Below are 24921 nucleotides of genomic sequence, written 5' to 3'. Positions count from 1 at the left end.
CTCACTGGCTTTAAAAGGTTTGCACTCTGGAAGCATCTGGTTGGCTGACGGAGGGACACAGAGCACCCAAGTGGCATGTAAGCTGTATGGGGGTGTGGATGCAGGCATTTTCAAGTGGCATGTTTTACTCCGCATTGAGACTGAGAATTTATAGCAGCATGTTATATAATTGCTAGACTACAGCTTGGCAGTAGATGTACTTTGTTTAGTACCTCTGCTTTTTGTGCTTAGGACTGTCTTCCCGCAGGAAGGGCAATTTATCAGGGGGGAGTGCAAAGTCGCTGCGGTCAGAGCCTGAGGCTTCTAGACGCATGCCTGCAGCTCCATCCTCCCCTGAAGAACCTGGAGCATCTGGCGAATCTTGTCTCACAGGCATGGTGGCTACCTCCAACGTCCCAGCCTCTGCATATGTCACTAAGGACGATTTTGGTTTTAGCTCTGGCTAGTTTGGAAGGAAAAATAGCTGAGATGTTAGCGTCTTCCTCCCAGGAGGTGAGAAAACACGGCAGATCCCCTTCTCCTGCTCTTTACCTTCCAGTATTGGAGCAACAATGGGCTGATGATATTGGGGTATCTTTGAGAGAAGGAGGTTCAGATGACTCCTCTTCTGAGGATTCAGTGTCTGAAAAACCTTTCTCAATTAGCAATTGCAGAAATTGCTCATCCAATCCCTTACGGACTTGGTTCGTTCTGTATATAAGTTGCCTCCTGCAGAGGTGGAGGATGTTTCCTTCTCCTCCATGGAGACCCAACAGGGTTCTCATGCTTTCCCTATGCACCCATTACTGGAGCAACTGATTTATGCTGATTGGGATCACCCAGGTAAGCACAAGTGAATAAATAATTTTGCGCAAGACATAGGGAAAATTATATAAAAAGTGTATCATATGTGTGACGTGTAATGCACACTAGGTCGCCACATGATGCTAGTAGATATATGCATCCAATGAGTAAAATAAACAAAATCCAAAGTCCAATAGTGAAAATAGGTGTCATACATGGATCATAACATGATATTGGATAGATGAAAAACGAAAGCTCATTGGTGAAAGTGAATGAAGCAGGAAATATATTATCAACGGTGCTATTAATAATGAAAGTTCTTTTCATGCTTGCAATAACAATGTGAAAAAATATCCGTGCAGAAATCTTCATGCATCCATGCTCACAGTGCCCTTACCTTAAGGGGCTTAAATAAAAGCCCTGTAGAAAGTGCTGAGTGCTGATGGGGATGACTGTTCTGGATGCTGTTGGCTAGTTGTGGCTAGCTTGCAGTGGATGGATGTCCTTGGTGAATCCTCATGGGGCTCGATTCGGGGTTCCGGACATGATGCCAAGAAGAGAGAGAAGGGAAAACAAAGGGGGCCTCCAATAGTGTAGTAAAAAAATGTATTGGAATAAAAAAATAGTTGGGATAAAAAGCGCACACTTTGCATACAGTGCAAATAATGGCACAGTGTGAGGCGGCTCACCGCCGTCACCTAGTGCAATATTTCCGGTCCACAGTGTCAACAACCGGGTCAAAGGGTGTCAACTGCTGGGTGTAATGGCTCGCTGGGATTCCTACGCGTTACGTCACGTGACCTCGTGACTTCCTCAGGGAAAAACTGATAAGCAGTTTTCTCCTCCTAAAAGATTTTCAATTCTTTACCCAGTGGAGAAAAAGTTCTCAAAGAGATGGGATTTGCCAGCGGTAGATGTGGCTATCTCCTCTGTGAACAGGAGTTTAACTTATCCAGTGGACAATGTACAAGTATTTTGTAATCCAGCTGATAAGAAGTTGGAATCTCTACTTAGGGCCTCATTTGCTGTAGCTGGTACGGTAGTACAACCTGCAGTGGCAGCAATAAGCATCTGTCAATACCTTCGGGATGAATTCAAGCAGGTTATTAAATTTCCTGCTCAAACTGAAGAGGCCCAAAGTTTATCTGAGTTACCTAGAACCCTATACTTTGCAGTGTACGCTATCAAGGATTCTACCCATCAGGCGCCTCAAGCTCATGTTGATGCATATGCGCAGGATTCTGTGGCTAAAGAACTGGTCAGCCTAGTTGCCATGCTAGAAGCTTTTGGCTGGGTTTCCATTTCATGGAAAAAGGTTGTTTGGGGAAGATTTGGATAAGTATATCCAAAAGATTTTGGGGGGGTAAAAGTACCCTTCTGCCGGTTAAGAAAAAGAATAGACGGCCTTTTTTTAAACCTTCTCCTCAGATGTCTGGGGCAACAGCCTCCAGGCAGTCTCGACGGCCTCCACCGTCAGGGGCAAAGTGTAAGCCTCATAACCAGACACAGGGCTACAAAAAGCCCTGGAGTCAGAAGTTCACAAAACAGAATCCCAAGGCTTCCTTGTGAAGGGGCGCCCCCGTTCGATCGAGTGAGGGGAAGACTGCAGTGGTTTTCAGAAACTTGGCAAGAGGAAATCCAAGACAAGTGGGTCCTCTCTGTAGTAACCCTAGGCTACAAACTAGAGTTCCAAGAGTTTCCACCATCGCGTTTTCGAAGATCAAACGTTCCCAAGGACCCAGTAAAGAAAAAGTCCTTATTTCTGGCACTAGACCAATTACTGTATCATGGAGTAATAGAGGTTTCCTCAGCAGAGATGGACATGGGGTTTTATTCAAATCTCTTTATGGTAGCAAAACCAGATGGAGTTGTCAGACCCATTCTAGATCTCAGTATTCTGAATCACTTCCTAAACGTTCGCTCCTTTCGAATGGAGTCCATTCGGTCAGTTGTTTCCACCCTATGGGGAGGAAGAGGTTATAGCATCCATAGATATCAAGGATGCGTATTTACATATGCCCATATTTCCCGCTCACTGGAGGTTTCTGCAGTTTGCGGTAGAGCAGCACCACTCTGTTTACGGCCTTGCCGTTCGAGTTAGCCACCGCTCCCCGACTGTTTACAAAAGTGTTAGCCCCAGTACTAGCGAGACTAAGGGGCCAGGGTATAGCAATAATAGCATACTTAGACGACCTGCTACTGGTAGATCAGTCAATAGCAGGGTTAAATCGGGGGTGTCCAGAACAATCAGTTATCTGAGACATCTGGGTTGGATTCTCAGTCTAGAGGAATCATCCTTACAGATGGTAAGAAGGCTGCAGTATTTTGGGCCTAGTCATAGACACAACCCAGGAAAGGGTGTTCTTGCCTCAGGCAAATGTCAACGCTCTGAAAGCTGGTCCAGGCGGTCAAGGCAAAGAAGGGTCCTTCCGTTCACCTTTTGTATGAGGTTACTAGGGAAGATGGTAGCTCCCTTGGAAGCGGTTCCCTATGCCCAGTTTCATTAAAGACTGTTGCAACATAGTATTCTGTCTGCTTGGAACAAACAGATCCAAGCCTTGGATTATCCAATGAATCTGGCTTCAAAGGTACGCCAGAGTCTCATTTGGTGGTTGATAACCAGGAATTTATAGAAGGGGAAATCCTTCATTCCAGTTTCCTGGAAAGTAGTAACAATGGATGCCAGCCTATGGGGCTGGGGAGCAGTTCTAGACAAGACCACTAAAGGGAAGTGGTCAGAGTCTGAGAAGACCTTGCCCATCAATATCCTAGAGATTCGGGCAGTACGTCTAGCTCTAATAGCATGGACGCCCAGGTTGCGGTATTCTCCTGTCAGGATACAATCCGACAATGCCACAGCAGTGGCCCATATCAATCACCAAAGGGCATCAATAGCCACGCAGCCCAAAGGGAGGTGGACCATATTCTGTCAGAGAAAACATATTCCTTGTCTATCTGCAGCTTACATTCCAGGAGTGGAAAACTGGCAGGCAGATTTTCTGAGCCGTCAACAGTTGTTGCTGGGAAAATGGTCTCTACATCCCAATGTCTTTTTGGCCATATGCCAAAGATGGGGGACGCCGGATGTAGATCTATTGGCATTCAGGTTCAACAAGAAGTTGGGCAACTTTGTGGTGAGAACAAGGGATCTACTTGCACTCAGGGTAGATGCATTAGTAACCCCGTGGAATCAGTTTTCACTGATTTATGCATTCCCTCCAGTTCAGCTGCGTCCACGGCTGCTTCACAGGATCAGGGAAGAAGGGAAGCCGGTAATCCTAGTGGCCCCGGCATGGCGCAGGGACCGTGAGAATGGCAGTAGGGGGAGTCTTTGACTCTTTCAACTCGTCCAGACCTGCTGTCGCTGGGACCGGTATTCCATCCTGCCTTACAAATGCTAAATGTGGCTATTGAAGCCCACAGTCTAAAAAATCAGGGGCTTTCAGGTTCGCTAGTAACCACCCTGATGCCAGAAAGCCGGCATCCAGGACCATTTATTACAGGTTCTGGAAGGCCTATGTCACTTGGTGTGAAACCAAGGGTTGGCATCCTCGTAATTATGTCATAGGAAGTATTCTGGGCTTTCTACAATTAGGCGTAGAAATGAAGGTGGCCTTGAGTACAATCAAGGGTCAGGTTTCGGCCTTGGCAGTTTTTTTCCAAAGGCCGCTTGCTTCACATTCTTTAGTCCGGGCATTCATACAAGGGGTAACTCTGATAACTCCGCCAGTTAGAATACCCTTGTGCCCATGGGATTTGAATTTGGTTTTGTCGGTGTTACAAAGACAACCCTTTGAACCTATACGGAGTATTCCTTTTGACAAGGAAATTGGTATTCCTAGTTGCGATAACCTCTGCAAGATGAGTATCAGAATTGGCTGCTTTCTCCTGTAAAGAGCCATTCTTAATCATTCACAAGGATAAGGTGGTGCTGTCTGCACCCAACCTTTTTACCAAAGGTAGTGCCTGGGTTTCATCACAATCAAGAATAGAGGTCGACCGATATGGGTTTTTCTCTGCCTGATGCCAATGCCGATATTCAGAGATCGCGGTGGCCGATTATATGATGCAGTTTTTTTTGGGCTGATATATTTGGCCGATCCCCCCCCCCCCCCCCCCTTTTCATTTCATAAAAGCTAACAGTTAGACCCCTTTCACACTGGGGCGTTTTTCAGGAGCTTTTGGGCTAAAAATAGCACCTGTAAAGTGCCTGCAAAACGGCTCCCCTGCAGTCACTCAGGCTTTCACACTGAGGCGATGCGCTGGCAGGATGTTAAAAAAAAGGTCCTGCAAGCGGCATCTTTGGAGCGGTATATACCGCTGCTCCACCACTCCTGCCCATTGAAATGAATGCGCACCGCTATCGAAGCGCCTGCGAAGCGTTTCGGCAGCGGCGCTTCAGGGGCGCATTTAACCCCTTCCTCGGCCGCTAGCTGGGTTATAAGCTCCCCGCTAGCAGCCGAATAGCGCCGCTAAATTGACAGTAAAGCGCAGCTAAAACTAGCAGCATTTTACCATCAACGCATGCCCGCTCCAGTGTGAAAGCAACCTTAAGGGCCCTTTCACACTGGGGCGGGGGCGGCGTTGGTATTCGGCCGCTAGCGGGGCGGTTTTACCCCCCGCTAGAGGCCGAGAAAGGGTTAAAAACCACCGCAAAGCGCCTCTGCAGAGTATAACCGCGCTGTCCCATTGATTTCAATGGGCAGGAGCGGTGAAGGAGCGGTATATACTCTGCTCCTTCACCGCTCCGAAGATGCTGCTAGCAGGACTTTTTTTCCCATCCTGCTAGCGCACCGCTCCAGTGTGAAAGACCTCGGGGCTTTCACACTGGAGACAAAGCAGTGGCACTTTTGGGTCGGTTTGCAGGCGCTATTATTAGCGCCTGCAAACCACCCCAGTGTGAAAGGGCCCTAAGTAATAAGTGATACAGAAAATTTCTTACATTTATTAAAAAAAACAAACCTCCAATCAGTTCACTTGTATGTATAATTTAGATAACAAAAAAAACTATATCTTAAATATTAAGTACACAAAAACAGGTAATCAAAACTTTTGGACGAAAAAAAATGGGCTAACTTTACTGCTTAGTTTTTTTTTTTTTTAATTCATTAGTGTATTTTAAAAAGAAAAAATTGTGTTTGAAAGAGCGCAGCGCAAATACCGTGTGACATAAAATATTGCTACAACCGCTATTTTATTCCCTAGGGTCTCTGCTAAAAAAAAAAATATATATATATAATGTTTGGGGGTTCTAAGTGATTTTCTAGCAGAAAATACAGGATTTTTACATGTAAGCAACAAGTGTCAGAAAAGATTTAGTCTTTAAATGGTTAAACTGAGAACTCCTCCACACAGAGTTCAGCTCATTGATAAAAGAACCTGAAGAGATACAATGTTTCTTCTTATCAGATTTGGCAGGCTGCCCAGAGGAGGAGAGAAGAAAACTTCAGGCAACTTGCATTGACTTCTATTACAGAAGTCATTTGCAAGACACACTGAAGTTATAATCGGCCTTTTTTATCAGCACAATCGGCCAATGCCGATTAAGTAAAAAATGCCAAATATCGGCCGATATATCGGTCGACCTTCAATCAAGATGTTTCCTTACGTTTGTTTTTTTCCCAGAACCTCCTTCTGCAGAAGAAAAATTATTACACTCTCTCAATGTAGTGAGAGCAGTTAAAGCCTATCTGAAAGCGACTGCTCAGATACGGAAAACTGATGTTTGTGTTGTCGGAAGGCCCTAGAAAGGGTCAGGCAGCATCGAAATCTACTTGCCAAGTGGATTCGTCAGGTGATTAGTCAGGCTTTTGGCTTGAAAAGAAGGGTTGCTCCCTTTAAGATTAATGCGCACTCTAATCTGGGCAGTCAGTCCTTCATGGGCAGTGCATCACTAAGCCTCTGTGGCTCAGATTTGCAGGGCCTTTACTTGGTCGTCAGTACATACATTTACAAGATTTTACCAAATGGATGTAAGATGACAGGAGGACACCACCTTTGGGCGCAGTGTGCTGCGGGCAGCAGTATAGATCCTCACGCCTGGCTGCGGCTGTTTGCTTCGTGTCTCCCTCCCCTCAGGTGGCATTGCTTTGGGACATCCCACATAGTTATTACTATGGTGCTCTGTGTCCTGTGATGTATGATAAAGAAAATAGGATTTTTATAACAGCTTACCTGTAAAATCCTTTTCTTGGAGTACATCACGGGACACAGAGGTCCCTCCCCTCTTATTGGGATATGTGTATATATTGCTTTGCTTCAAAAACTGAGGTACCCCCAGTATGGTAGGGGCACTTCCTGTTTCCTTTTTGGTTATACCAGTGTCCATTCACCTAAAGGTGGCCTATAACCCACATAGTTATTACTATGGTGCTCTGTGTCCCGTGATGTATTCCAAGAAAAGGATTTTATAGGTAAGCTGTTATAAAAATCCTATTTTTTTTTCCCTTTTGGGATAAAGGTTTTACTGTACATGGGTAAATAAAAGCTGATCATTTTAAGCACCCTTGCCAGTGTTAAATGGTTTGTCTCAACCCTGTAACTGCTCCATCTGCGGAATACCTTGTTCTTTTGAAAAACACCTTACGGGCAGGATTACCAGGTAAAAATAAAGGAAAGAGCCTAAAAAAGAAAAGCCACAACATCTAAGGATTGGTAAGTTGGTAAGGATTTAATGCCACTTAAATTTCAAGCAGCTGTGTTTAACTCATTGTTATCAGTCGCATCATTTTGATTTTAAGTTGTTTAAAATGAGATAACATCTTTGCATCTCTCAGAATGAGATTTAAATCTTCAATGATAAGATTTTTTTTGGTTGTTTTGTGTGTGTCTTTTAATTGTGTATTCCTTTGTGTAGGGAACCAGTGGAGTTTCATTAACAATAACCTACACACACAGTCTCTAAACAGATCGTCTAAGGGAAGCAGCAGTTTGGATAGACTGTACTCCAGGAAGATCAGGAAACAGTTGGTTCACCACAAACAGGTAATCTGTATGGTGTGGAACATATTAGAATGCCATGTAAAAGTACAGAATTTATAACGTTTGGTCCTTTTTCAAAAAGTCATTTGTATGGCTTGACACATCTATTGATACAATGATTTTTTTACAAACGTTATCTGTTGCTGTTAAATATATGCTCATGCATGTTTTCTTATCTTTGAAATCTTTAAAGTCAAACCGTGTCTGGGTTATGAACATTTTAATTTTTAAATATTCTTGGCAGTGTTTAAAAAAATAACTCCCTAACTTATCCTCCAAATTTGCAGTTGAAACTTACATTTTACTTTCACTATTCTTCTAGGGCTCAGCTTCCCCCTTCTACCGATCTGGCAGAATTCCATACTTCTAATCTCTATAGACTATGGTAGACCACTGTCCATAGTTCTGAATGTCCATAGCCTGACCAGAGATCTATCTTAAAGCGGAGTTCCACACAAAAATGGAACTTCCGCTGTCACTTGGTACTATCACAGCACCCTGTACCATTCGAGTAGCTGTAGAATAGTAAGAAAAAATATTTTAAAAGTTAACAGGGAGTCACCCAAGTGCATCTGTCCATTTTAGTGTTGAAACACCTAACAACAAACAGAAATTAGGCGCTACTCCTTTAAATGGATGAAGATGTGTAAAAATGTACACGCCATAAAATTATCATCAAACTAGTAATATGCAATAAGGAAAAATTGTCCAAAGTGTCACGTAATGTCAATGCAAAATATAAAAGTAAATCCAAACAAAATATCAGTGACATGATGTTCCTTCCTTTGATCCAAATGATGTGCTCCACCACGTGTTTACATAACAATCCAGACTTCTTTAGCCAATAAGGCCTGCCAAGCCTCTCAATTTTAAACCACCAGCAGGGAGAAGAGATGTGTCCATAACATCACAGGCTTCGAGCAGGTATACTCTCATAGTTGACACATATACACTCAGAGTGTTTTCATATTGCAGTAATTATTAAAAATAGAAAGATCAATCTATTATCATTATACAAGATTTATATAGTGCCACAGTTTGCACAGCGCTTCACAATATAAAATATATACACTCACATAAGATTGTGCCTGGAAGGCACCAACACACAGGGCGTTGTATTGACTAGGTCTGCGCACAGCTCCTCTGAATTCCTGAGCCGGCGTGTGTAGTCCACACACTAGAAGTGCTGTGAGAAGAACCCGGAAGTGAAAATGACGGCCAAGCCTTAATACATTTCCTAAACTTGAGTCTTCAGGAAGCTTAGCCGCTGCCATCTTATTGGAGTCTTAAGTACCCTATAAACTAATCTAATTGGATGATGAGACTAATGCCTTAGAACTTGACTTAACCACATAAACACCAAGAATTGTGACCGGCCAGCTAGGTGTGTTGGGTTCCTCCAGCAGCAAAAGTTGTTAAATGTGAAAAAACTCAAAATATAGGGTTAGATATAAATAATGTCCAAAGGACAAAATAAAATTTCTTACACTATAACCAATCTTAACCATGTATGAGAGACGTGGCTAACCGAAAATACTGTAATATATACCATTAGACCTTAGGGTAAATTGAATCTTTAAAAAAAATGAATAGTATATAAAACTAATTATATGTGTATACACATGTAGGTTTAATAAACTAAGATCAATGAGACGTCCAACAGTAAGTAATCTGTCACGAATGGAAAGCCATTCATGAAAGTTAAAACTATTGCTTATAACAGAGATCTTCACTGTTATAAGCAATAACAGTGTAGTAAAAAAATCCCTGATCACCTCCTAGAGTAGTACAGTGTTAACTAGTCTGACAGGATGTAAAAAAAGAAAAAGTTAAGGATTCAAAAATAGAATAAAATTTGTGAGCAATCATCTCAAATTGCACCAAAGTCACGCCTGCACCAATTTTGGAACTGCGCTGCAACTGGATTGCAGGGTGCTTTTGTACCATGCAATCTAGTGCGGTTTAATGCACTGTTTGCGACCTGCGTTTGGGGTGGTGTTACGATTGAACTGACACCCACTGCAAATTGCAAGAGCAGTGTGATTTTAATGCAGTGCAGGAAACACACACAGATCATGGTGTTTCCTGCACCTCAGTAGTGTGAACCTAGGCTTATATTTTTATAATAACCACCTAATTTGGGAGAGTTGGCATAAGTGTCTTTTAAGCATTCTTGTGGCCGTGCAAATGCTTCCCTGATGTTGATTTGGAATAAAGATGTCTGTACTAGATGACGCCGATGTGAGTTTATTATTTCATGTAATAAATTAACTTTTCCTCTAGCAACTCAACTTACTGAAGGCAAAACAGAAGGCTTTAGTAGAGCAGATTGAAAAGGAGAAAATACAGAGCAACAAGGGATCATCTTACAAGCTTTTGGTGGAACAGGCAAAACTTAAACAAGCAACTTCTAAGGTGAAGAAATAACAAACCAATTTTTATACAATGGGGGTATTTGAAGATTTTCTTACCAGTCTCTGCCATGTGTTCTAGATGTAGAACTGAACCTAAACTTTTATTAACATGTCAGTTTATTCAGAGCAATTTGCTCTTCTGAGAGGAAGACGTGTCTCAAAAAGCTAAGACAGCCAATAGATGAGTCCAGTTTTTTTTTTTTTTTTTTTGTTCAGTGGGTTAAACAAAAAAAAATGATTTGATTCTCCCATCCACACACTTAATGTAGATGAGGGAATCCTCCCTGCTGAGCTATTGTATTCTGACAGGGTGGTAGATTGTCTTCTGTACAACCTCCCTGCCCATACATGAGTAGAAATTCAGCCAGTCCCTGTTGAACTGGCCAAATTTCGATCCATGTATGTCTGGCACAGCCATAACCCACCCCTTATCAATCTTTACAACATGCATTCTCATGTTTTTTTCTCCTTTCTAGCCTGTATTGTTTCATACAGCTACATAGGCGAAGTCCATTAAGTCCAACCTATGTGTGTGATTATGTGTCAGTATTACATTGTATATCCCTGTATGTTGTGGTGGTTCAGGTGCTTACCTAATAGTTTTTTTTAAACTATCCATGTTCCCCGCTGAAACCACCGCCTGTGGAAGGGAACTCCACATTCTTGCCGCTCTTACAGTAAAGAACCCGCTACGCAGTTTAAGGTTAAACCTCTTTTCTTATTTTAGTGAGTGGCCATGTGTCAGCTTTTAGCGCTGTTGCACTTTGAATGTAAATTGCGCGGTCATGCCACACTAACCATGTGAAATTATCATTTTCTTTACACAAATAGAGCTTTCTTTTGGTGGTATTTGATCACTCCTTGTTTTATTTTGGAAAAAAAAAATTTTCTTAGTTTGTCACTAAATTTTGTAAATAAGTAATTTTTCTCCTTCACTGATGGGCGCTGATGAGGCGGCACTGACAGGCTGCTCTGGTGGGCACTGATGGGCAGCACTGGCTGGCATGACTAATGGCCACTGATTTCTGGCAGTGGTGGGCACTGATTTCTGGCAGTGGTGGGCACTGATTGTAAGCAGGGCACTGATGCCCTGATTACATGTCTAGCTGTTCCCTGTGAGGAGATGCTGCTGATCGGCTCTCCTCTCACTCTGTCAGTGTGAGGCGCGGAGCGCCGATTACGGCATCTCCGTATTTACATGTGACCGGCTGTGATTGGACACAGCTGATCACATGGTTAAAGAGCCACGGCTCTTTAAACAGATCGGCTGTCACGCCATGTCCTAGCAACACGGCGCGGCCGTGCTGCGCGCTCCCGGGGGCGAGTGAGAGCGGTCATTCTGGGAGGCCGTCATATGACGACCACCCAGAACGAGAGCCGCACCGCCCAGCCGTCATTTGACAGTTGGCAGGCCGTGAATGGTTAGACTCCCTTATGTGGAAAAGTTTTATTTCTATTGTACAAACACAGTACCCAATGTTTTGGTAAAATATAAGAATGTGTTGTGTAAATACTAAACATATCGAGATTTAAAAATGCGCATGTCTGCAAAACGACAAAGTGTCTATAGGCAACACTTTAAAAGTCTTTGCAGGTTATCCGTTTAGAGTTAGATGTGTGGTTTTGGTGTTAAAATTATTTCTCTTTAACGTTTGCGACGATACCGCAAATGTGTGCATGCTCCTTTGCATTTGCACGTAAGCACAGGGTAATGTGGTGTTTTTGTTTTATTTTTTTGTACTTAAACTTTTTCTTTTTGCATTCAACTGTTACTATCACAAAGGATGAACAAAACTTCTTGTGGTACCCCTGGGCAGTGACAGGTACTCTTTATGGAGCTATCAGTGGTCTATTAGACCCCTGATGCCTCTCTGCCCTCCAAGGCAGCTGATCAAACTATGATCTTCCTGTATGCCTTCTTGAGTGTGTTTTTGACTGGCTGTTGATCCTGGTATGATCGCTTCCCATCCTGGATGTAAATATATGTATGTAGTATATACAGTACATATGCTAGAATGGAAGTCTTTAAAGCCATGTCCTTGCATTCAACATTTCCTGCTTATTTTATATTTTTTTAAGAGTAATTCTCTTTAGCAGCCTGCCTTCAAAGTGCACCAACCCTGGGACCAGACACTAGTTCTTGCTGTATATTTACCAGGGTGACCAGTCTCCACCATACCCTACTGTAATCTTAGAATAGATCATGCTGCTGTAATCGTGAGGGCTAAATTTGACTTGTGTGCATTTCTGTTGAAAAAAGGCATCTTCTACTGTCTCATGCTTACACCCAGCTCTTACCATCTCTTCTTACTGCTGTGTAGCTCTACCTACCCACTCACCTTGTGTGTTTCTCTAGAGCGCAGACATTTGTCAGGTATGCAGACCAATCTAAGGTCTGTTTTAGCATAATCAAAATATCATTGCTCTACCTAATAAGTTCTGACTGTCTATTAGGGGCATCTGGTGTTTATTCAGTTTTTTTTTTTTTTTTTTTTTTTTTAAAGCTCATGAATGCAACTGCATGTTGTTTTAATGTGGCCATGCACATGCAGGCGTGTATTTGAGCTCAGCGTTCACTGGCATGCAAAAATGCCCTAAAGCTGATTTTTGGAAAGGAGCTTATGAAAACTCACATTTATTCTAGTGGCTAGAATAAATGATTTATTCTAGCTGATAGAATGACTTTACACTCATAAGAAGCAACATTAGAACTATTTTTTTTCTGCCTAGTGCAGCATAAAATCATTGCAATGTTGAATAATAGTTGCAGTTAAACGTGCATCTATGGTTATACAGCTTCAATATTGGCCAGCTGTAGCCAAGCTCTACAGATATTTGTAACTTTAGCTGGGCATGTCCTCGCTTCAGAGATCCATTTATCTTTTATTCTACCTCCTACCCCAGGAAGTTTGCTAGGCTGGTTGGAGTGTGTAGATTTAATTTTTTTATTTTTTGTGGAATAGTATAGGCTTCAACTGGTATCTTTAATTTTAGTTGTGGTAGGGTTGTATGATTTTCTCTTTTTTTGGTATTCTAATATGTTGAGCATGTTATAATATTCAGCAACTTTCCGTTTTTTCCTCATACAGCACTTTAAAGATTTGATACGATTGCGTCGAAATGCGGAATGGCCCCGATCTGCTCAAGACACTGAAGTATCAGCAACAAAAGAGAGCCCAGAAATTGAACCGCTTCCTTTCACTTTGGCACATGAGCGATGTATTTCTGTTGTACAGAAGCTTGCTCTCTTCCTCCTCTCAATGGACTTCACTTGCCATGCTGACTTACTTCTGTTTGTCTGCAAGGTACCAGCACTGTTTTATATTTAAAGGTTTCTTGCTTTCATGTGACATTCTTTTTCTGATGACTGCTTTTTTCGTGTTTTATTTTCCCGATATCCTTTACAAGAGTGCTGAGGCCTGTACAGCATGAATGAGTCCTGTATTTATGCAGATGGTGCTGCGTGCATCAACAGCAGCCACATGTAAGCACTACACCACAAATGAGAGGGTACTGTCTAATAAAGATCTCAATATATAAGGCTGTATATAATGAACAACCAACTCTTAAGTGAAAAATTACATTTAAAACAAAGGCCTTATTCCAAAAAACGCATGTATATATGCAGATGGAGCTGCATAAAAAGTCTGTTTTACTCTATAGGGAAGCAGTAATGCAGACACAGCCGTACATCCTAATTTGACAGGTGTTCAGGGGTGGGTGTGCAGCTTCAAATGCAGGCAGTGCATTGGGGGCTACACACCCGCCCTTGCACACCTGTCAAGGTAAGATGTGCAGCTGTTTGTACAGCTGCTTCTTCCCCATAGAGTAAAATGGGCCTCATGCCTGCTCCCCTAGCTGCATAAATACATGGCTCATTCACACTTTACAGGCCACAGTGTTTGTTGCATTAAGGCCTTTGATTTAAATGTCATCTTTGGCTTAAAGTAGAATTACACCCTCATTCTAAATCTATTCTAAAAACAATGTACAGGAAAGATGTCTATACTAACCTATTCTAAGGGTGTTCTAGTCTGGAGACATGATTGGGTCACAGCGCCATCTTCCGTGTAGAGAAGGGACCGTTCACAACGGATGACCCATACTAAGCTTATTGTGGAAGTCATCACCCAGGCTCTGCAGCATTTGTCGGCCATCTCTCTCCTTCACTGAAGCTGGCTGCTGCAGAGATCGTGTGACCAGACCAGGGCACCATCAGAATAGCTAAGTATTAGACCTCTTTCCTTTTACAGGGTAGTTTGAGTAGGCTTAGGATGGGGGGGGTTGGAACAGGTTTGGGTATAGTTAGTTTGACTGAAATTCTGCTTTAAGAGTTGATGATAGTTCAGTAACACAGCCTTACATATTGAGCTCTTTAAATTATTTGACAGTCTGCTTTTTTTGGTGGTGTAGTGCTTACATGTGATTTCTGTTAATGATTTTAAAACACTTTCCCTAAATGTGAAAGCTTGTAAAAGTGTGGCATAATAAAATGTACTATGCAAGGTATCAAGCAATTAGAGCTTGTGGCTTTAGAATAACTATTTAAAGTCTCCTATCTTAACAGTTTACAAAACAGCAGGTTATATAAAAATGTATAAAAAAAAGCCTAAACCTTAAATGGATGTCATTTTAGTTTGCTAAAGGACTGTATATCATGGACAATTGCCATTTTTTGAATTCAGTATTTTTACCTTAAATTATGGCATTATGCGGTTAGTTCAGGATGTTTAGAACAACCTACCTGTTGAGTGAATGAATGCTGTTTTGGAATCTAAGGGTGGTCACACCAAATATTGTTTTGATTTGGATTTCTCTTTGGTTCGTTTACTTTACATTTTGTTAACTGATAAAAATAAACTATTGACACTTCTATTTCTGAAAGCATTTTTTAAATGCAGCATTTTTTCACACCTGCCTAAAACTTTTGCACAGTAGTGTGTCACATTGCCATTGAAAGATTATGGCCTTTATACAGCCATCTTCATCCAGTTCCCCAAAACACCACACCTCTATTCCTACTCCCATTTCTCTATCTGAGTTAAATCCCTATATGCCGGTCCTAGAACACACAAACACAGAAGGGAATGATGAGAATCTTGAGGCAATTTTGGAGGAATCTGCTGAAGATTTTTCTTCCCCAAATTATGGAAGAAGGAGCTTCACACAACATGCTTGATAACCTTGAAAAGTTCATTGTCTCGATTTTTTTTTTCCCCCTAAAATCTTTGAATACTATCCAGTGGAAAAAGAGCTTTAAAAGTGGATTTTTCCTGTAGCTAATCCTGCTGCCTCTGCCCTAAATAAAAAAAATCACTGTACCTATTGAAGATGTTCCTTCTTTCAAATGAGCTGGAGATAGAAAGTTTGAGACTTTTCTGAAGACTCTTTAAGCCTTGCAGGTCCATCTCTGCAACCAGCTCACTATTTCAATATGTCAAACTGCAACTTACTGGCCTAAGACAATCACGCAGCAATTGCTGCAATTCCCAGAATGGCTAATCTCCATTCACATGCACAGAACTTTATGCCTAAAAGATTGTACAGTTTAAGCTGCCTGCAAGAGGTGCCTCAAACCGATGTCTTTTCATGGAAGAATTCTGTTTGGTGAAGCCCTTAACCAATTTATCAAAAAGATCATAGGTGGGAGGATATTGTCTCCACTGTAGAAGGTCACAAAACCCCTCTCCTTTAGAGGTCCATAAAGCCTCTAAATACAGAGCACTTGTCTGCTCTAAACAGGCCACAACATGCCTTCCCCAAAGGCCTCTTCACAATGAAGGGGTTCCCTCACACCTAATGGACTTTCAAAGGAGTTGTGTCATTACTGCCACAAGACAGGTTCAAAGGATTCCATTCAAACCTGGTCATGGTACCAAAGCCCAGTGGGAGTATTTGTCCTATTCTGGACTTAAAATCCCGCCACTAATTCTTTGAAAATCCAAAATTTTGCATGTAATCTGCAAGATAACTGCCTCAGACAAGGGGATACATGGCATCTGTGGACATCCAGGATACCTATTCACACATTGCTATTTACCCACCTCATCAGTGCTTTCTGCTCTTTGCAGTGGCAGACAAACACTTCCAGTTTTTCACACTGCCCTATGGCCTATCCTCTGATCCCAGAGTGTTCAGAGGTCTTAGCATATCCACTGAGCACTCCTCAGAACTTACGGCCTCCAAATCAGACTATATGACCTTCTGAAGGAGTCCCCTATTGCAGCTATTAGGAGATGGCCACAAAACAAATCAGCTGCTCCAGGACTTTGGACACCCCCATAAGTGTGCTGTCATTCAATGCCACAGCTGTGACCTACATCAGCCATCAAGGGGGCTCCAGGAGTCTGGCTGCCTTGAAGATAGCAATTCAGAAAATCCTATGGATAGAAGCTCACTGTGGTCCACATCCCGGGTGAAGACAACTGGAAAGCAGATCTCAGCTGCCATGGCCTGGGTCAAGGGAAATTGGCCTTTCATCCCAGATAGCTTCAGTCTGATATGCCAAAAATTGGGGATTCCAGGTGTGAACATCCTAACGTCTAGATACAGACCTACAGCAGCCCCTGATATGCACACACTGACTTCTACAGACAATCCCCTGACTTCTTTCCAAGAGGCCATATCTGCTATATCAAAGCCCTGTATTTTGTGCTGTCTCTCTCTGGCTTTAACATACCTTTTAACCAAGGTATTAAAGGATAGAGAGATTTCTGAGTGTGTGATTTCTACCTTGCTAAAAGCAAGAAAAGCTTTTTTCCAGGAAGATCTATTATTGCATTGGGAAATAACTTTTGCTTGGTTTGAACGCAAGCACTTCAGTGTCAGAGATTACTCTGCAACTTGTATTCTAGCCTTTCTACAAACAGGTCTTTTTTTGTAGACGCCAAATTTCATGGTACTGCAGTACCATGCAGTTTGGTGTAGTGCATTTTTTAGTGCTCGGCTTATCCTCTCAATCAAGGCATGCGGTTAGAGGTGCACAGTAATGTTACACCCTAAATATGGCTGTAACATGTTCATAAAGGTTAACCTAGCCTTTAAGCTTTGCATATGGAGACAAAGATTAGCAGTACATTAACTGCAAAAGGACTATATCTTAGGAATATTGTATTCGTCACTGGGAAAATATCTCCAGTTCTTAATGGGGAGCAATGAAATCATTTTATGTGAGGACATTGTAAGCATACAGATCTATATTGAGCCCCATTTATAAAGCAATATTATGGCCTTACTGCAGCTGTACACCTACAAATTGTGCTCTGCTTGCTTTAGGACTCTAAAGCAGGGGTCTCAAACTGTTGGCCCTCCCATCTGTTGCTGAACTACAATTCCCATAAGGCATTGCAAGGCTGACTTTTACAAGCATGACTCCCATAGGCAGAGGCATAATGGATTTGTAGTTCTGCAACAGTTGGAGGGCCGCCTGTTTGAGACCCCTGCTCTAAAGCAAGCAGAGCAAAATTTAAATTTATAAATGTGTGAAAAAGTGTCAGAGCCAAGTCGCAGGACAGGCCTCCCTCCAATCGGAGAATTCTCTGCAGTGTTAAGCAGAGAGAACACAGTGAGACAACACTGGGTCAACACAACCAACATTTTATAAATCGGATGCAAAATGTATAAGATATTAATTTTATATTTGTAGTGCTATCAATTATGAGTTCTGAGCAGGAATACTCCTGCCAAGCAAGGGTGGATTTGGAGAACAGTAACATAGGTTGAGAAAGTCCATATAGTTCAACCAAAAAAAAAAAAAATACAATCCCAAATATACAATCCTTCACCCACAGTTGATCCAGAGGAAGGCGAAAAACCCCAGCAACGCATGCTCCAATTTGCTACAGCAGGGGGAAAAATTCCTTCCTGATCCCATGAGGCAATCAGATTTTCCCTGGATCAACTTTACCTAATAAATGTTAGTACCCAGTTACATTTTGTATGTTTAAGAAAGAATCCAGACCTTTTTTAAAGCAATCTGATGAGCCTGCCAGAACCACCTCTGGAGGGAGTCTATTCCACATTTTCACAGCTCTTACTGTGAAGAAACCTTTCCATATTTGGAGATGAAATCTTTTTTCCTCTAGACATAGAGTCCCCCCCTTGTCCTCTGTGATGACCTTAAAGTGAATAACTCAACACCAATTTCACTATATGGACCTCTTATGTATTTGTACATGTTGATCCTATCTCCTCTTCTCAAGAGGGAATAGATTCAGGTCCTCCAATCTTTCCTCATAGCTGAGCTCCCCCTTGCCTCTTATTAGTTTGTTTGCACTTCTCTGCACTTCCCCAATATCCTTTTTGAGAACTGGTGCCCAAAACTGAACTGCATATTCCAGATGAGGTCTTACTAATGATTTGCACAGGGGAAAAATGATCTCTCTCTCTCTGGAGTCCATACCTCTCAATACAAGAAAGGACTTTGCTTGCTTTGGAAACCGCAGCTTGGCATTGCATGCTTTTATTGAGCTTATGATCTACCAAAACCCCCAGATCCTTCTCCACTATTGATTCCCCTAGTTGTACTCCCCCTAGTATGTTTGCATGCATATTCTTAGTCCCCAAGTGCATAACTTTACATTTATCAACATTAAACCTCATTTGCCACTTAGTTGACCAATTAGTGCGTTAAGGTCTGCTTGTAAATTGGAGACATGCAAGGATGTTATTCCACTGCATAGCTTAATGTCATCTGCAAAGACAGAAATGTTACTTTTAATCCTAGACCCTATATCATTTATAAAGATATTAAATATAAAGAGCCCCAGCACTGAACCTTGGGGTACACCACTGATATCCTTAGACCATTCAGAGTAAGAATCATTAACCACTATTCTGTGAATTCTGTCTTTTAGCCAGTTTTCTATTCATTTACAAATTGATCTTTACAAGTCTGTACACTTTACCTTAGTCAAACGCTTTTGCAAAATCCAGGTATACCAGGTCTACAGCCACCCCTCTGTCTAAGGTTTTCTTTATCTCCTCATAAAAAGAAATGTGAGCCGGATTTTTTTTTTTTTTTTTTTTTAAACCTCTTAACATTTCAGTTCTGTTCAGTCTTTTGGGTCTCAACCTGTTAGATTAGACTGCTTAAATTTTATCTTCAGTCTGCTCAGAGTGTTTAGCCTTAGTATATAATTACTGAACTTTTTATATATTTTTTTTCCAAATATGTCATCTCATGTGCACTTTTCTTTACAGGTACTTGCTAGGATAGCCAATGCTACCCGTCCCACCATACATTTGTGTGAAGTAGTGAATGAGCAGCAGTTGGAAAGGCTTTTGTTATTGCTGGTTGGTACAGACTTCAACAGAGGAGACATCTCTTGGGGTGGTGCCTGGGCACAATACTCTCTGACCTGCATGCTCCAGGATATTTTGGCAGGTACAGTAGTCATGTTTTTTAGCTGATTTCTCCTTTCCCTTTTGCATTACTACTGCATAGTTGAAGAGGTAAATTTATACATATAAATACATTTGTTTTTTTAAATGGTCAAAAGTATTTGTCTTAGAGTGGCATTTACAAATGACCCCTGTGTGATCAGTTGTTTAAAAATGCTTAGTTTTAATTAAAATATCAAATTCTATTGCTGTCATTTTATTTGGCAGGAGAGCTGTTGGCCCCTATAGCAGCTGAAGCTCTTGACGAAGGTGCCATGGGAGAGGACGCTGGTGCCTCAGCTGGAGACTCCGATGATTCCTTACAACAGTCCTCTGTCATACCATTGGTGGAAACCGTAGATGAGCCTTTAACACCCGACATCACAGGTAGACAGCTTATAAACAGGATAATGTTTATAAAATGTGTGTAGTATCTCTGCATTATATATAGATAATAGCTTTATTTTGAACACGTTAAGTTGTATTGATATTTAGGTAGGTTGTTTATCATTTTTAATATTCTTATTACTATTTTTTTTTTATTAGATATTATTTTACAGCAAGATTGTCTGACAAATATGGCTAACATTAATAATTCTGCCACTCTATTGCATGATGTATGTGTTTTATGCAATTTCCTGTAAGCACAGATAGAATTATACACTTCTTAAAACTGGAAGTTGTTGCAGTCCTGCCATTGCAGTGTAAATTGTCCAATAATAGTTATGGCTTACCAATAATAAAGTGGAACCATTGAATAAGCAAAACTTCCTTTTTTTTTTCTGAGTAAGGTAGGGTTAAAACCCCTGCTGGTTTATATTTTTGAGAGTGGAGATTTATCTTCATTTCTTGTCCCTTAGCCAAAATGGGAAGTTAGGACATCCCTGCAAATTAAAGGAATCCTTTGGGGCCCCTTATGTCCACCAGAAATAGTGTCACAATTAGAAGATTTCCCCTCTATTACTTTTCTGGGGACTAGTGATTTTCTTTCATTTTCAATGCTAATTGTAAACAGGATAAATAGAGCGGTGAATCTCCCTAACCGGGTGCGCAGACAGGTGTTCTTATCTGTCTCTACTCTGTCCATAACTAAAGAAAAAGTTTTACCTTTAGTTATACTTGAAGCCTTGAGATTGGTATTTTGTTAACACTTTACATGTTACTTAATTCAATGTATGAAAGTACAGCCTTAAAATTGCCCAGTAAACACCCTCATGGCCCAGATTTTTAGTTGGCAGTCTTCAAAATTAACTGCTTGGCAGTATTAAAGCTGTTTTCATCACCCAAAGGTGCTCCTCCTCTATCATCTTTGGATAAAGATAAAGAAATTGACCTTGAATTACTGCAAGACCTGATGGAAGTTGATATTGATCCTTTAGATATTGATTTGGAGAAAGATCCCCTCGCTGCCAAAGTCTTCAAGGTAGGGCATGTAACTGTTATGAAAGATTTTTTTAAATTTCTGCATGGTTTCATTATCATGACCATAGTCATTTTGGTGCCTAGTAAAAATGTATGGTTTGGGTCTGTTCATTTATACAATTCATTTTAGTTTTACAAACCTGAAACCTGTTAAATTGAACAGTGGGTTTTGCAGTTGCTGACTTTTTACAAACTGCAAGATGCTAGGCTGTAATCCTTTTTTTAAGGCTTTATTTGTTAGTAAATAAGGCATTTCCCTGTTCTGCCTAGCAGCATGACATGGATCTACTGCTCCCAGTGATCGGGAGCAGTGATCTCTTTCATGTTCTAGTGAGCCCATCCCCCCTACAGTTAGAACACGCTCAGGGAACACAGTTAACCCCTTGATCGCCTGTCTGATCTATCCACTGCAATGGCGCAGTCACAATAAAAATCACGGATCGCCACCATTACTAATAAAAATTTTTTAAAAAATGCCATAAATCTATCCCCTATTTTGTAGACGTGATAACTTTTGCGCAAACCAATCAATATACGCTTATTGCATCCCCCCCCCCCCCAAAAAAAAATATGTAGAAGAGTATATATCGGCCTAAACTGAGGAAGAAATTCGTTTTTTAATATATTTTTGGGGGGATATTTATTATAGCAAAAAGTAAAAAAAAATAGCTTTTTTAAAAATTTTTTCTCAATGTTCACTCTTTTTTTGTTTAAAGAGTAAAAAATAAAAACCGCAGAGATGATCAAATACCACCAAAAGAAAGCTTTTTTTGTGGGGGAAAAAGGACGTCAATTTTGTTAGGGTACAACATCGCGAGACCACGCAATTGTCATTTAAAGTGGCACAGTGCTGTATCACAAAAAAGGGCTTGGTCAGGAAGGGGGTAAATCCTTCCGGGGCTGAAGTGGTTAAAACACATTGACCGAGCTTATGTATCTGTGGTGACATGTTCACTTTAAGTCAATCTGTACTGATTTGTCATACAGTCACAGTAAACAATTGTATGGCTTTAAAAGCTACCCCTGGCCAAAACATATATTTAAATGTTAAATGGGCCCCAGTGAGCTGAAATCTGTTAGTTCCCTTGCTAACATGTTAATCCATGCATCAGTCTTGTGCGCATTTTGAAATCTCATAATTCTTTATACAGCCTGTTGGAGGTAAATGTTCTGCCTATAGGAGGTAAATGCCCTAACTAAAGGTACTTGGGAAAATTTCAGGTCCAGTCTTCCTTGGTTAGCTTAGGTTTTTGTCTTTTATGCTTGGGCTTTATGAAAATCTTTTTTTTTTTTTAATCGGTTTACAAAATTACAAAGAAAATAAACTGCAACAAAAACTTAAACTGATATGTAGGTCTTATGGTGCCAACCATAACACCAAAGAAGAAAGGAAAGGCACAAATGTTTAAAACATACTTTTTTTTTTTTTTTTTTTTTTTTTTTTTTTTTTTTTTACGACGTGGTGTTAAAAGGTTGTAAGATGTAACCTTTACATGCAAGCATATGAGCTGGTCTAAGAGCCAAGCAGCATTTCCAACAACAATCCATGCAATTGGTGCTGACTGCTTGGACTTTTTTTTTATAGTAGTTGGGCCTGCTTCTGGTGCCTCTCCCAGTAAGGTGCATCTGTTTTTCTGGCCTTTTTATCCAGATCTTTTTGGACCTTTTTTGAACTTCACACATGACTTAAAGGGCAGTCCACCACTTCACCACCAATTTTGAGTTCTTTTCCTATTTCTCTTATTTTTGTCTGGGCTACTCAGAATATTATCCCATTGGTTGCAGTGCTGTTCACACATGGTATTTTCGGCTCTCCATATGGTCTCCTGATGAACCATTTGCAAAATGAGTTGAGACCGTTGCGCACATTCCTGTACCACCGGCCCTTTAATTGTTATATCTCTATGTTTCCAGTTTTATGGTATTTGTTTTTATGATTGTCTGGGCTGCTTATATGCTTGCACGTTAAATGTTATGTCTTACAGCCTTCTAACAACATATTGTAATAAAATTATGTGTTTTTAGACATTTGTGTCCTTCCTTTCTTCTTTGGGGTTATGGTTGGCACCGTAAATTCCACATATCCGTGTTTTTGTTTTGGTTGCAGTTTAATATTTGGATGTGCTGCCATATATAGTGTTCTGTGCTCTTCATACCTTATTTTTGCTAAAAACAAAAGGACATCATCCATATAAAATGTCCATAAGAGTAGCAATAGACATAACTGACTATATATATATATATATATATATATATATATATATATATATATATATATATATATATATATATACACACACAATATGTCCAACGCTTCTATAAAGTTTGAACAATAACACAGTACAACCCCTAGAGTTCACATGTGCATCAATACCCTGTTTTTGTGGCATTTATTAAGCATTTGTTTAGCCTGCCATGAATATTACAATGGCACCACTGGTGTTGCACAGTGACAATGCAGTCTTGAGACTAAGTACTTAAAGCGGAGTTACACCCAAAAGTGGAACTTCCACTTATATGCTTCCTTCCCCCTCCGGTGTCACATATGGCACCTTTTTTGGGGTGGGGGTGGGGAACCCATTTTTGACAGGTTCCCTTCGACGCTTCTGAGAGATGGGCAGCGGCCCGATCGCCTGGAAGTTTGGCCCCCCTCCTCCTTCCTTGCCGCCGGGCCAATTAGTGCAGTAGGGAACCAGCGGCTTAACTGCCTGGTTCCCTTACCAGGAATGGCGGCAGCAGCACCCGCGAGTTGATCCAAAGATCAGCTGGGGTGCTGACAACGCGGCTCCCTGGACAGGTAAGTGTCCTAATATTAAAATACAGCGGCTACAGTATTTGTAGCTGCTGACTTTAAATTTTTTTTCACCCAGGCTGGACCTCCTCTTTAATTTTTTCTTAAAGATGTATCTGGATTCCTCTTCAATGAGGATATTCTTTTGCTTTCACATTGTCCTCCCCTTAAGGCTCCAAAGGTGTCAACCCTCCATTTTGTTGATGTACTACAGGCAGCTACAGCATCCATCTAAAAATCAAGCTCTTGCCTGAGGAAACTAAGATGGCTTTTCCTGTCATGCTATCCATTAATGCCAGGTAGATTCAGCAGTTAATTTCCTGTGGCTCTATACTCCGATGGGGGAAGAAAGACGTCTCATTTCCTTTTAAACTTAGTGTGCCTAGCAGTATCTCTTTATCTTTAAATCAATAAAACAAGTGTACTTCTACACCAATGTTTAAGGAACTTGTTCTCCGATCTTTAAATCAATTTTCTTCATCAATATCCACTCAACTAATATGTATCCTTGAATGCTGATTGCACCATTTGTGCATATGTGAGGCTACCTGAAAAAAACATTGACAGTTTTTGTGACTGAGAGCAGGTTTGGTAAACACTGATCTGCACAGTGTAAACATTGGTAGCATATTGGTACCAATTGAACAACGTATTTCAGGCTAATACCACAATGTGCTGTAACCAGACACTGAATGTGTAGCTTGCCCCATGACACCAATATTTTGACTTATCATAGAGTTATGACTGACCTGGCAGGCTTTGACTAATGTTGTGTTTGTGGATATTTGTGGTTTGAGATGTCTTGTTTGTATCCAATCTGAGATTTCTCCTTTTTTCACCAAAAGCCAATCAGTAGCACTTGGTATGATTATTGGGGCGCTGACTATGGCACTTACAATTACAACCCTTACATCGGAGGCGTTGGAATTCCGGTGGCTAAACCAGCAGCCACTATTGAAAAGAATGGTACACAGACAGTGACAGTATCGGTATCTCAAGGTAAGCCTATTCTATTAATTTGTGTTTTCATTGCTTTGTCAATGTTGTCCAAAAGTAAGTAAATATTTCCTGCTGGTTTTAGGTGTATACCAAAATGTGATCCCGGGTATACTTTTTTTATAGAGATGATTTTTATGTGATTATCGAATG

At 41.0% G+C, this 24921-nt stretch overlaps 1 protein-coding gene across 5 annotated transcripts in view; it reads left to right on the top strand.

Moving 5' to 3' along the window:
* The window catches only part of BIRC6 (baculoviral IAP repeat containing 6), a 709573-nt gene that overhangs the window by 288034 nt on the left and 396618 nt on the right, over positions 1 to 24921 (top strand). For 4 of the 5 annotated variants that reach the window (XM_073627731.1, XM_073627734.1, XM_073627732.1 and 1 more), the window contains exons 33-39: positions 7640 to 7767; positions 10048 to 10179; positions 13268 to 13483; positions 19380 to 19563; positions 19788 to 19946; positions 20849 to 20982; positions 24618 to 24771. In XM_073627731.1, the coding sequence (XP_073483832.1) occupies positions 7640 to 7767; positions 10048 to 10179; positions 13268 to 13483; positions 19380 to 19563; positions 19788 to 19946; positions 20849 to 20982; positions 24618 to 24771 (1107 nt within the window). The remainder of the gene's footprint in view (positions 1 to 7639; positions 7768 to 10047; positions 10180 to 13267; positions 13484 to 19379; positions 19564 to 19787; positions 19947 to 20848; positions 20983 to 24617; positions 24772 to 24921) is intronic. The other variant, XM_073627735.1, reaches the window with a different exon arrangement.

Source organism: Aquarana catesbeiana, linkage group LG04 (genome assembly GCF_042186555.1).
Source record: "Aquarana catesbeiana isolate 2022-GZ linkage group LG04, ASM4218655v1, whole genome shotgun sequence".
Classification (NCBI taxonomy): domain Eukaryota; kingdom Metazoa; phylum Chordata; class Amphibia; order Anura; family Ranidae; genus Aquarana; species Aquarana catesbeiana.
The sequence above is the reverse complement of the archived record's forward strand: the minus strand, read 5'-3'. Positions and strand labels throughout refer to the sequence as shown.